The sequence below is a fragment of the Macaca mulatta genome, chromosome 15 (assembly GCF_049350105.2).
Source record: "Macaca mulatta isolate MMU2019108-1 chromosome 15, T2T-MMU8v2.0, whole genome shotgun sequence".
Classification (NCBI taxonomy): domain Eukaryota; kingdom Metazoa; phylum Chordata; class Mammalia; order Primates; family Cercopithecidae; genus Macaca; species Macaca mulatta.
Window position 1 is genome coordinate 46,564,541 of NC_133420.1, and position 12,842 is coordinate 46,577,382.

The window sequence follows — 12,842 nt, forward strand, 5'->3', positions numbered from 1 at the left end:
ATCAATGATAGATTGGATAAAGAAAATGTGGTACATACACACCGTGGAATACTATACAGCCATGAAAAGGAATGGGATTATGTCCTTTGCAGAGGTGCATGGATGGAGTTGGAAGTCATCGTCCTCAGCAAACTAACGCAGGAACAGAAAGCCAAACACTGCATGTTCTCACTTATAAGTAGGAGCTGAACGATGAGAACACATGGACACATGGTGGAGGGAACAACACACACTAGGGCCTATCGGGGGGTGATGTAGGGGGGAGGAAGAGCATCAGGAAGAATAACTAATGGATGCTGGGCTTAATACCTAGGTGATGAGATGATCTGTGCAGCAAACCACCATGGCACATGTTTACCTATGTAACAAACCTGCACATCCTCCACATGTTCCCCTTAAAAGTTGATAACATGTATAACTTCTGAACTAACAGAGAAAAAAAAATTTAAAAACTCTGAGCAATATAATTAATTCTATGGAAATAAAGGAGAGCAAAGCAAGCAAAAGGCATTGGAAGCATAAAATAAGATTATGAAAGTATCACCTTTGTTTGAGTAAATATAAATTGGTTAAGCTTCTCTATTAAAAGAGAGATAGATTCGTAGATTAAATTTAAAAAGCAGATATAATGACCATATGTCTGATTGAAAGATCCTACCAACTGCAAGATGTATTATCAACTTAAGAATTTTTAGGGAAGAAAGAAACATTCTAAATGCACATACAGATTGTAAGATGCATCACAATTTCAAACAACAAAATACAAAATCTATGTCTTACAATAAAAAACCACTGCATATGTTGTTTACAGGAGTTGAGCCTTAAGAAAAGAAAGAAAAAAAAGCCAAAGGTAAAAAATAAAGGGCTGGCAAGATGTGTCAGACAGCTGGGGAAGGCAGGCAGGCAGGCAGGGAGGGAGGGAGGGAGGGGAAAATAAAAGGATAGGCAAAATGTGTCAGACATCTAGGGAGGAGAAGGAGGGAGGGAGGGAAGAGAGGGAAGAAAGAAAGCCAAAAGATCCAGAAGATAAAAAAGGGATAGGCAAAATGTGTCAGACAGCTGGAAATGAAGGAGGGAGGGAGGGAGGGAGGAAGGAAGGAAGGAAGGAAGGAAGGGAGGGAGGGAGGGAGGGAGGGAGGGAGGGAGGGAGGGAGGAAGGAAGGAAGGAAGGAAGGAAGGAAAGAAGGAAGGAAGGAAAGGAGGGAGGGAGGGAGGGAGGAACGAAGGAAGGAAGGCGGGCCAAAGATAAAAAAGGGATAGGTAAAATGTGTCAGGCAGCTGGAAAGGAAGGAGGAAGTGAGGAAAAAAGGAAGAGAGAGAAGGAGGGAAGAAGGGAGATAAAAGAAAGAAAAAAGAAAGCCAAAGTAGCAGTATTAATATAGACAAGTAGAGTTCCAGGTAAGCAAGGCATAGAGAGTCATCATATACTGATAGAGATGAAACCCTTCAAAGCGACCTCATTCTTTGAAGTTTGTGGCTTATGGATTGCCCACCCTATCTTACCTTCCAGTGATTATGTAGATTTTGCCATTTTTATTTTCCTTTGGTAATTTTGATTGACAGTTGAAGGGTAACAAGGAGTGTGCATGGAGGAATAGTTATTTACCTAAGTTAACATTTTTTTCAGAAGTATAAATCTCTACTTCTCTCTAAAAGGAAAAATTGACATGCAATAAAATAATAAAGATACTTTAAAAGGAAAATGCTACTGAACAAGGTTACAGAAAATTAATGTAATGGTACATTTGCTAATAGTAGAGTTTTTTCCTTTTCAGATCTTACTAACAAGCATGGAATTGAGGATATCGGGGACATAAAATTCAGCTCCACAGAGATTTTGACCATTCAAAACCAGAGTGAACCAGAAGAGTGCAGTAAACCAGGTAGAAATTTTGATAAATCATTGAGCTTATCGGGGATTACCTATTTATGATATTATGATTACCTATTTATGATTTATGATGTAAAGTACAGTACATTCACATATACAGTGTACTGTGAGTCAGTTTCCATGTTTAAAATTTGATTGTTATAATCCTATGTCATTTTTTTCTTATTTGCCCCTTTATATTTATTGCTATTATTAACTCAGAATTCTACTGGCATCAAAACTGAATAATAGGCCTGGTGTGGTGGTTCACGCCTGTAATCCCAGCACTTTGGGAGACTGAGGTGGGTGGATCACTTGAGGTCAAGAGTTCAAGACCAGCCTGACCAATATGGCAAAACACCATCTCTACTAAAACTACAAAAATTAGCCAGACAGGCATGGTGACACACGCCTGTAATCCCAGATACTCAGGAGGCTGAGGCACGAGAATGGCTTGAACTGGCAAGGTGGAGGTTGTAGTGAGCCGAGATTGTACCACTGCACTCTAGCCTGGGCAACAGCTAGACTCTGTCTCAACACAAACAAAAAAACTGAATAATATATAGATGGCAGTTACAAAGACTGTAGAAGAGGAATGGAGGAAATAGCATTAATATTAAAAATAGAAACCTTAAAATATTATAGCTCAGTAAATGAAATTTCATATTTTATCTCAATATTAGCAATCTTGCTGACCACTGTCACATTTTTTAAAAATTTGAATTTTTAATCTCCCAAAGCAATCATATCATTCTCTATGTCATCATTACCGTTAATATTATTATTCTACCAAATTTGGAATCTTAGAATCATCTTTTGTTCCAGTACAATGCTAAATTGTGTTACTTCTTAACTATATTGATGGCACTGTTACTGAATTACATTTATAATTGGATCATCTGAATTATCTATTTGAAAGTTTACTGCTTTACTTATGAAAGTAATAAAACCACACTTAGTAGTTAGCAATACATGAGAATCACTTTTTCAAGTATACCCCATAAATGTATAATTCTGTGCTAGGCCATCTAGAGTCCAGAGTCATTAAGGTGAATAATTATTCTTTATAATACAGTTTGTTTAACATCACTAGTAATTAGTATGGAAATAAAACTAATAATTTTTTCTTTCTTTGGAAATAAAAATAATTCTATCACCTAAGTACTGACAACACAAGCTGTTAGAATCAAAAGTCTTAATACATATAAAGCTCTTGGAATTTATGTTAAACACAGTAAACTCAATAAAGTTTAGCTATCAATGTATTTTTAAAAAATCACCACTGTTGTAGTTGAGACACAATGTGATATATATGCAATTCCTTATACAGATGGACATTTAAGACATTTTATATATATCTTGACTCAAATTTCTTTTTGTCGAAATATTTTTGTTTTAACAGAATGACCAAACATAATAATTGCTTACAAAAAGTTCTATATTATACTTAATTTTTATCTATTTATTTTTTTAGAGATAAAGTCTTGCTCTGTTGCCCAGGCTGCAGTACAGTGACACAATCACAGCTCATTGAAATCTCAAATTCCTGGGCTCAAGCAATCCTTCCAGCTCAGCTTCCCAGGTAGCTAGGACTACAAGCATGTGCCACCACTGCTGGCTAATTTTGTACTTTTTGTAGAGACTGATCTTGCCATGTTGCCCAGGTCTTAAACTCCTGGACTCAAGTGATCCTCCCACCTCAGCCTCCCAAAGTGTTAGAATTATAGGTGTGAGCCACCACACCTAGCCTACTTAATATTATTCAATGTTTACATAACTTTAATTTTCATATATTCCAGGAGAGTTAGAAATGCCACTAACTCCTCTATTCCTAACATGCCAACATACTTCAGTGAATTCATTATGCACAGAACTTCAGACATTTCCATTATCTCCAGTTTGTAAAATGTAAGTAAAGATTATATCTAGAACCCAAGTTGCAATTCAGAACAAGCAGTCTTTATTTAAATCTCTCCATATAAAAGCAATTCCCAAGATACCTCTATGAAAAAATTTAAGAGCTAGTACAGTGTCTATAATAAGTAACTAAAAGGAATATATAAATATATGTATATGTTTGGTTTTATATGCAAAGAGTATCTTTAGAAGGGCACACAAGAAACAAGTAATACTGGTTGTATCCAGAAAAGAACTAGGTAACCTAGCAATGTGGGTAGGAGAGTTTTCACAGTATGGCTTTTACACATTTCAGTATTTTTAATGTGAATATATTATTAAAAATAAATAACTTAAAAATTTTTTAAGATCCTGGCATTGGAATAGTATGCTTAGGACATTGCCACTGGACACTTGCTAATGGCAGTCCCTACTGGCAGTCACTGCCATGAAAGGCAGTGTAGTGGTGTATTAGTTTGTTAGGGCTGCCCTAACAAATACCACAGATTAGGTGGCTTAAACAACAGAAATTTATTTCCTCACAGTTCTGGAGGCAAGAAGTGTAAGAACAAAGTGTCAGCCGGGCTGGTTTCATTCTAAGACCTCCTTCCTTGGCTTATAGATGTCCCCGTGCCTTCATATATTCTTTCCTCCATCATTATCTACACCCCAGTCTCCTGTTCTTATAAGGACACGAGTCATGTTGTATTAATGGCCCTGTTTAACTTAATTACCTATTTAAAGACCTTGTCTCCAAATACAGTCACATTCTGAGGTACTGAGGATTAGGACTTCAACATAAGAATCTTGTGGGGCCACAATTCAGCCCATAATAAGTGGTTAGAAGCTCTGAACTAGAGCCAGATTGCCTGGCTCTATCACTTTCCAACTGCAACCTTAACTGTTCTGGGCCTCGGGTTTTTTAATCTACAATACTGGGATAATAATAATATCTACCTCATAAGGTTGTTAAGAGGTCTACTAAGAGATTTGTCATAGGTCTGTGGCCAGAAATAGCCAAAGATCACAGAGCAGTGTGGACGATCATTGATCAATAGATTTGGCTATCAGTTTATTCTCACTAAGAGTACCAGGGGTCATGTCCTATCTCTAACAGAGGACATCCACTTACCTTGTTCACCTCTTGTCAATATGGTCTCAGTACTGGGTGAACCAGACATACAGAACCAAGGCTTGATTCATAAACTTGTTCAGTACCCCATCGTTATTGCACAGAATAGTCTGAAATTGTAAAATTGATATTGCAGGGCTAGATCGTTATATTCTAGTTTGAGCCAATATTGCAGAGCTTAATAGCCCAGTATCCTTGCCCTTTGACAGAGTCTGAGATAACTTTCATTGCTATCTTATGCCAGTTACAAAATTGGGAACATAACCAGTACAATTAGTCTACTATAAACCTAGAACTTAATGTGTCCTAAAATAACATATTTTCAGGAAAATGACAGTAAAGTCTACAAGTCTCTAATGAATTATTCCAGGACTGGAAACTGTGGGAGCTGTGTATTCGGTTTGAGTTCTTATTATAATTAGCTGATCTGCCAGAGGAGAGTGCTATTTGGATTACTGGGACTAACTGGAGTCAAGGCTCTATAATTCATCACTGGCTGCTTAGGCTTCTATTAATGGTCTCAGGAATGTGTCAAAGTATAAGACTAAGGGCCCTAAATATATCTTTATCTTCTGGCTGAGAATTATTTACACTTCTAGGGTAAATTTGTGCTATACAGAGTTCTATCATGAACTAAGAATTGTCCATATCAGATATGAATTCTAAAAAGAGCATAGGACAAGTATGGAAACTACATATACTTTGTTTAAATACTTTTAGTTCTGTTGCTAAGGTGCAAGATTTTTTTTTTTTTTTTTTTTTTTTTTTGAGACAGAGTCTCGCTCTGTTGCCCAGGCTGGAGTGCAGTGGCCGGATCTCAGCTCACTGTAAGCTCCGCCTCCTGGGTTTACGCCATTCTCCTGGCTGAGCCTCCCGAGTAGCTGGGACTACAGGCGTGCTCCACCTCGCCCGGCTAATTTTTTGTATTTTTTAGTAGAGACAGGGTTTCACCGTGTTAGCCAGGATGGTCTCGATCATCTGACCTCGTGATCCGCCCGTCTCGGCCTCCCAAAGTGTTGGGATTACAGGCTTGAGCCACTGCGCCCGGCCAGGTGCAAGATATTTATTTGCAGGACATATACTGTCTTTATTAGTGCCCTTTTACTCTTTTATTTACTCCATATACCCTAATCCATCTGTTATGGCAGATTGGCATATTTAGAAACAGAAACTAGCAGAAATGTTATGATCTTTAATTTCAGTTTGATTTTAAAAGTGTTTAAACCATAATAAGCTCTTTTTAATCGTAAGTTATATGTCTATTGTTGTAACTCAAATATCTTTGAGTTATTATTATAACTCAAAGAATTTATGAAACAAATTTTAACTAATGACTTATGATTTGGCAAAGTTAGAAAAAAAAAGGCGTTCAAATTAGCTAATGGTTTTAGAGCCTATGAAACAACCGAAATAAGTTGTCCCCCCACAACTACATTTACCAGCAAGAGATAAATCACTTCCATTTGTTTGGTGACTGTAAACGCTTAAAAATCCATATTTTAAAAATGAGTTTACAGTAGTCCCCCTTTATCCAGGGAGAATAAGTTCCAAGACCCTAAATGGATGCCTGAAACTGCGAATGTTATTGAATCCTATATATACTGTTTTTTTCTCATATATTGATACCTATGATAAAGTTTAATTTATAAATTAGCCATAGTAAGACATTAACAGCAATAACTACAGTAAAATAGTAAAATAGAACAACCATAACAAATACCATCCTCATTACTCTTGTGCTTTGGAGTCATTATTAAATACAGTAAGGGTTACTTGAACACAAGCACTGTGATTCTGTGATAGCCGATCTGATAACTGAGAATGCTGCTAAGTGACTAAATGGGCAGGTAGTGAGTATAGATAGTGTGGATATGCTGGGCATAGGGATGATTCACATCCTGGGTGAGATGGTGTAGGATGGCATGAAATTTCATCGCACTGCTCACAACAGTGCAATTTAAAACTTATGAATTGTTTATGGAATATTCTATTTAATATTTTGGACTGCGGTTGACCATAGATAAATGAAACTGAGTATAGTGAACTCATGGATAAGGGGGAACGACTGTATATCTCAACTGTAAAACTAAAAACAAGGAGAAAAGGTGTTAAAATTTTTTTTAAAAAGAAGGAAAAATAATAAAGAATGTTATTGTAGCTGTAACTTATTTTTATGGTCCCAATTATTTTTATTTCAGAGCACAACATTTTGGCTGAAAATAATACCCAGTTAACAATATTTTTAGTGCTTATGACATATAAGATTCTATGCTAGATTTTATGGGATGAAAAAGAAAAGTCTGTATGGCATAAGATTTTATTAACCTACTAACTGCTGACTTGTGAATATATTTTTATGAACAATGTATCAGATTCAGACATGCCTTCAGAAATCTCCATTAAGAGTGAAATGTGTGTCTATATTGGACATGGCTTGCTAGATATAACCCCTTCCTTTCACTTTAAAATAGTTGCTTACAATCTGAGGTGTTGTCAAAGAAACCTTGGTAAGATTCAGGAATTCTCTAGATTCTCAAATTTGCTACTGCATGACCAGATTTTTGGATTATGTGGGTAACCTGGATGCCTTAGACATAAAACCTAGCTTTCCACTGCCCTAGATTGTCAATTTAACTGGCATGCTCATGTATGTTCCACACCCGGCCCAAAATACTTATAATTAGCATGCTCATATATGTTCCACATGAACAGAGAAACAGAATATAATCAATTCTCAGTCACGGTAACAGGAAGCTTGGGACACAAATTAAGGGATTTATGAATTAATAGTCTTTCCCCTACCAAAGCTAGTAGTTTCATAGTTACCGATTAGCTGTAATTTACACTGATTGTCATGCATATTTTCTCCCTTCTCCCCACAGTACCACTAAACACACATACCCAGACACACATCACTCACTCACAAACCCACCAAGATTGAACGTCTTAAACCAAACTTTAGGACTCTGCCATCTCCAGAGAAGGACTGTTTTATAGTTCTGATCCTCAACCAGTAGAGGCTCCAGAATTTCTTTATGGATTAGACTTGGGGACAGCAATTTTATAAAAATTTTTGTTGAGGTTGCTATTTGCTTGGTAAGCATGGTAATTTTACTTAGATTGTATTTTTATTTTTGGTGGTGTATAAGGTTGATGCTAGCATAGTTTATGGAGGGAAGTGCTAAACTCTCCCAAGTCAGCCCTCTCTGGCTCCAGGTTCCATTGAGGGAGGTAGAGGTGGAAGTAACTTATAGTCCAGTAGGAACACTTTAGTTTACAAATTACCAAATTTTCCCAGGGATGGAGGAAGTGAGTACTGTATTTGATATTTGGTCTGTAGAACTCTACTGCAGTTTACACATTTATAAAGTTAATTTTTCACTTGATTTTGAGTGTAAAAGTACTTTAAAAATACTTTTTAAAAATAAAATTTTGGGCCGGGTGCGGTGGCTCACACCTGTAATCCCAGCACTTTGGGAGGCCAAGGTGGGTGGATCACTTGAGGTCAGGAGCTGGCAACCAGCCTGGCCAACATGGTGGAACCCCACCTCTACTAAAAATACAAAAATTAGTCGGGCCTGGTGGCAGACACCTTTAATCCCAGCTGCTCAGGAGGCTGAGACAGGAGAATCGCTTGAACCTGGGGAGAAGGTTGCAGTGAGCCGAGATAGTGCCACTGTACTCCAGCCTGGGCGACAGAGTGAGACTCTGTCTCAAAAAAATAAAATAAAATTTATTATACAAAAGACTCAATATTATTAATGTATTAAGCTTTAACTTTTTTTTTTTCAGTCATTTGCTTACTGCTGAAGAATCAGCTAATAAATACTACATGATGTGGCAATTAGAAAGATGTAGAAGCCCTTTGAACCCATTTTTGCTTACAGGTAAAGATTAATTGCTTTTAAGTGAAAAATAGAAAGTATTTGTAAAAAGGTACAACCAGTAGAAATGTAGGATATCCATTTTCTTTGACCATTTCTTAACAGAATATATAACTTAGCCTAAAACTAAAATATCAAGATATCTTCCATAAGGTTCATTATGCTAGGTGCAGAAGTATATGACAAGATCTGGATCTTGCTGATTTCCTGGGTAATTCCTATACATGGGAGAAGGAAAAGAAAAGAAATGAAATACAAGTAGTACATAAAACAGTCCCATACACGTAATTTGTATTTCCAAATTGAATTGTTTGTAAAAAAAAAAAAAAAATCACATCTAATGTTAAAAGTTTTAGTTGCCCAAGCTCTCCAAAAAGGACATTTAAAAACATTTTAACAACAGCCGGAAATTAGCCGGGAGTGTCAGGGCGCACCTTTAGTCCCAGCTACTCGGGAGACTGAGGCCCAAGAATCACTTGAACCTGGGAGGGGGAGGTTGCAGTGAGCCGAGATGGCGCCATTGCACTCCAGCCTGGGTGACAGAGGGAGTCTCTGTCTCAAACAAACGAACAAACAAAACAAAAAAACGGCCGGACACCGTGGCTCATGCCTGTAATCCCAGCACTTTGGGAGGCCGATGCGGGCAGATCACTTGAGGCCAGGAGTTCGAGACCAGCCTGGTCAACATGTTGAAACCCCTCTCTACTAAAAATACAAAAATTAGCTGAGCATGGTGGTGCACACCTGTAGTCCCAGCTACTCTGGAGGCCGAGGCAGGAGAATCCCTTGAACCAGGGAGGTGGAAGTTGCAGGAGCTGAGATTGCCACTGCACTCCAGCCTGGGCAACATGGCGAGACTCCATCTCAAAAATAAATAAATAACATTTTAGCAAAACTTGTTTATAGTTTAACAAAATAATTTAGAAGTAAATATACATTTCACATGTATATTCAAAATTTATCTGAGTAAAGTTAAACTCTTGTCTGTGTCTCAACTATTCCATTATGGAAATGGAACTTTGGATAAGGTATTCTTTTAAAAAATGTTTAAATGAATCACTGAGTTGCATTTGGAGGCCAAAAACAAAGTGAAAACAGGAATCCTGGGAAGCAAGTAAGCACCAAAGCTGGCTTTCACTCCAAGCTTTTTATTAAACCTTGGAGACTTTGAACTTTTGTTTTGAGGTCTACATGTAGTGTAGAGTCAAGAAATATCCTATGGGGAGGGTCTGATAGGGGACCCCTACATAAAACTGGCAGTTCAACAAACTACCATCAGAATAAGAGCATACAAAAATAAACCACCATATCAAATGGAATTCTGAATACATTTGCATATTTCTACCTTGCAGCTGGAAGAGAGGAAAAGAAAAAACATTTCTCTTAAGTACTTCTAACCAGAAGGTAGCCATCATGCCTGGCTACAGTCAGAATTCCAACCACCTACATAATTTGAAAAATAGTGGTGATTTAATTTAAAGTGGTCCCAGGTTGACAGTGCCTCCCAAACACATAGAAAAACAAAAGTAAATCCTTTCTAGAGGAAAATACATTTTTTTCTGGAGGAATGTACTTCAACTCATGCTTCAAAGACCTTCAACAAATTTGAGAGAAACACATGCTAATAGACAAAAATCACAAAATGTATTGGCATCATCAGTGAGATATAGCAGTAACATTAGACATCAAAATCAGATCATATATTGAAATTATCAATTACATAGTATAATATACTTTTAAAGCCAAAAAAGGGGGGAACAAGACATCTTGTATTATTTCTTACAACTGCATGTGAATCTACAATTATTTCTATCTGAAGAAAAGGAATGGACTGTTGATATACACAACATAGATGATCTCAAAATAATTATGCAGAATGAAAGAAACCACAAAAAATTCATATGGTATAATTCCATTTATAAAAAATTCTAGAAAATGTAGTTTAATCTATAGTGGCAGGAAGCAGAACAGTGGTGCAGGGGTTGGGGGATGAGGAAGATTAGAAGGGAGATATAAAGAGGCAGGAGGGATACAAAACTTTGGAGGGAATGGATATGTTCATTACCTTGATTGTGGTAATGGATTCATGAATGTATAAATACATCAAAACTTATCAGACTTTTCACTCTAAATTTGTGTAGTTTATTGCATGTCAGTTATACTTTAATAAAACTAGTAAAAATTATACCTATCTTACAGAATTATTTAGGGATTTGTTAAGAATAATGCATGTAAAGAAAGCACTTAGCACAGTGCCAGATGATTTTTAGTAACTCGTAATTGCTATTATTAATATTAGTATTTTTAAGTTTTAATTTCTTCTTAATATTACTGTCATTATAAAAGCACCATTCCAAAATTAGAGTTTCAAAATTTATAATCCTAATTTCAGGTTGATGTTTATAATGCAGATAATAATATTAGGTAGTTGTGCTACTTCAGTTCCTCTATATGTTATGATTTCTCCCTGTTTAGGCTAGAAAGTAATGAGGCAGTAAGCTTTGTACCACAATATCTAAGATGATATAGTCATCATAAAATCTGAACAAATATATCTTCTGGTTTAGGCTTATTATAATAGGTTAGAATTTCTAATTTAACAAAGCTTATATTACTTCAAAATGTTAATCAAACATACTAATTTAGTAATTGAAAATGGTCAAACAAAATAAGAGTTCCTTGTCCTACTAAATATTAGAATAATTTTAACTTCTTGATATTTTCAAAGAGTGAAATAAATCCTTTATGTGACTTCTACTGCTATAATAGCTTGAACTTTTACAAATATTAGCATCTTGAGAACAAAAATACCAGCTATAACTTCAGGTTTCACTTTTTTTCTAATGCATGAAAATGCATTTCATAAAGAAATTCCAATGTGGTTCTGTTTATTGTGTTTTGTTTCTTTTGCTTTGTAGCCTGTTTCTAACTGTTTGTTTTTTATTTTTATTTTTGTAAGTGCCAAGAATTCAAGAGCCCCACAGCCAATATTCAGTTACAGATTTGAAAAAGATACTTTCTGTTAAAGAAGAAAGCCTTGTGATTAATCTGGAAAAGGCAGAGTGGTGGAAACAAGCAGGACTAAATCTGAAAATGATGGAAACGTTGGAACATCTGAATACATATTTATGTCATAATAATTTGTCTTCTAATGACACTGAAATTGAGGTATTTTTGCCTACAAAAGTGCTTCAATTAGAATGTAAGTACATAATAGTAAATATTAGTCATGTAAACATTTTCAGAATGTGAAAATGTTAGATTCTAGATTTCCTCTAGGTAACTGGGAAAATCACTGGGTTCTAACATTCCATATAGGCCCTGGCTCTGCCAGGTTTTATGACTTTGGATTTCTCTAGATCCCATTTCCTTGAAAAAATGATGAAGTTTGACTAGCTAACCCTAAAATCTTGTTATGTCCTGAAATTCTGTAGTCTCAGTTTTTAAATTTCTAGCCATTTTAATTTAAAGTGACTTTGTTTCCTTCTATAAATGATTAAATTGCTAGCAGTTTCTGTTCACATCAGCCTAGATGCAAACCAGCATTTTGCAGTAACTGTTTTTTGACCTAAAGCTGAACATTAGCATTCAATAATATCACTCATTGACAACAGAGGATCTTTGTTACTTAAAAGTTTACTAATTCATTTTTTACCATACAATTTAAAAAGACAAAAATGTCTTTTAAGTGTCTATGTCTTGAGCTATTTGGGTTGCTATATATGGCATTATATTAATAGTAAATCGAACATATTTAGCATGAATTATATATTTTTGGGGGGTGTGTGTTTTTTTTGTTTTTTTTGTTTTACTTTTCCCTGAGACACAGTCTCTGTTGCCCAGGCTGGAGCACAGTGGGATGATCTCAACTCACTGCAACCTCCACCTCCCAGGTTCAAGTGATTCTCCTGCCTCAGCCTCCCAGGTAGCTGGGATTACAGGTGCCTACCACCACGCCAGACTAATTTTTGTATTTTTAGTAGAGATGGGGTTTCACCATGTTGGCCAGGCTGGTCTCGAACTCCTGACCTCAAGTGATCTGCCCACCTCAGCCTCCCAA

At 36.3% G+C, this 12,842-nt stretch overlaps 1 protein-coding gene across 2 annotated transcripts in view; it reads left to right on the plus strand.

The window, feature by feature from the left end:
- SHOC1 (shortage in chiasmata 1) overlaps positions 1–12,842 on the plus strand; it is a 105,586-nt gene that overhangs the window by 44,094 nt on the left and 48,650 nt on the right. For both annotated transcript variants that reach the window (NM_001194305.3, XM_028834311.2), the window contains 4 exon segments: positions 1,776–1,883; positions 3,670–3,778; positions 8,691–8,785; positions 11,742–11,984. In NM_001194305.3, coding sequence (NP_001181234.3) covers positions 1,776–1,883; positions 3,670–3,778; positions 8,691–8,785; positions 11,742–11,984 — 555 coding nt within the window.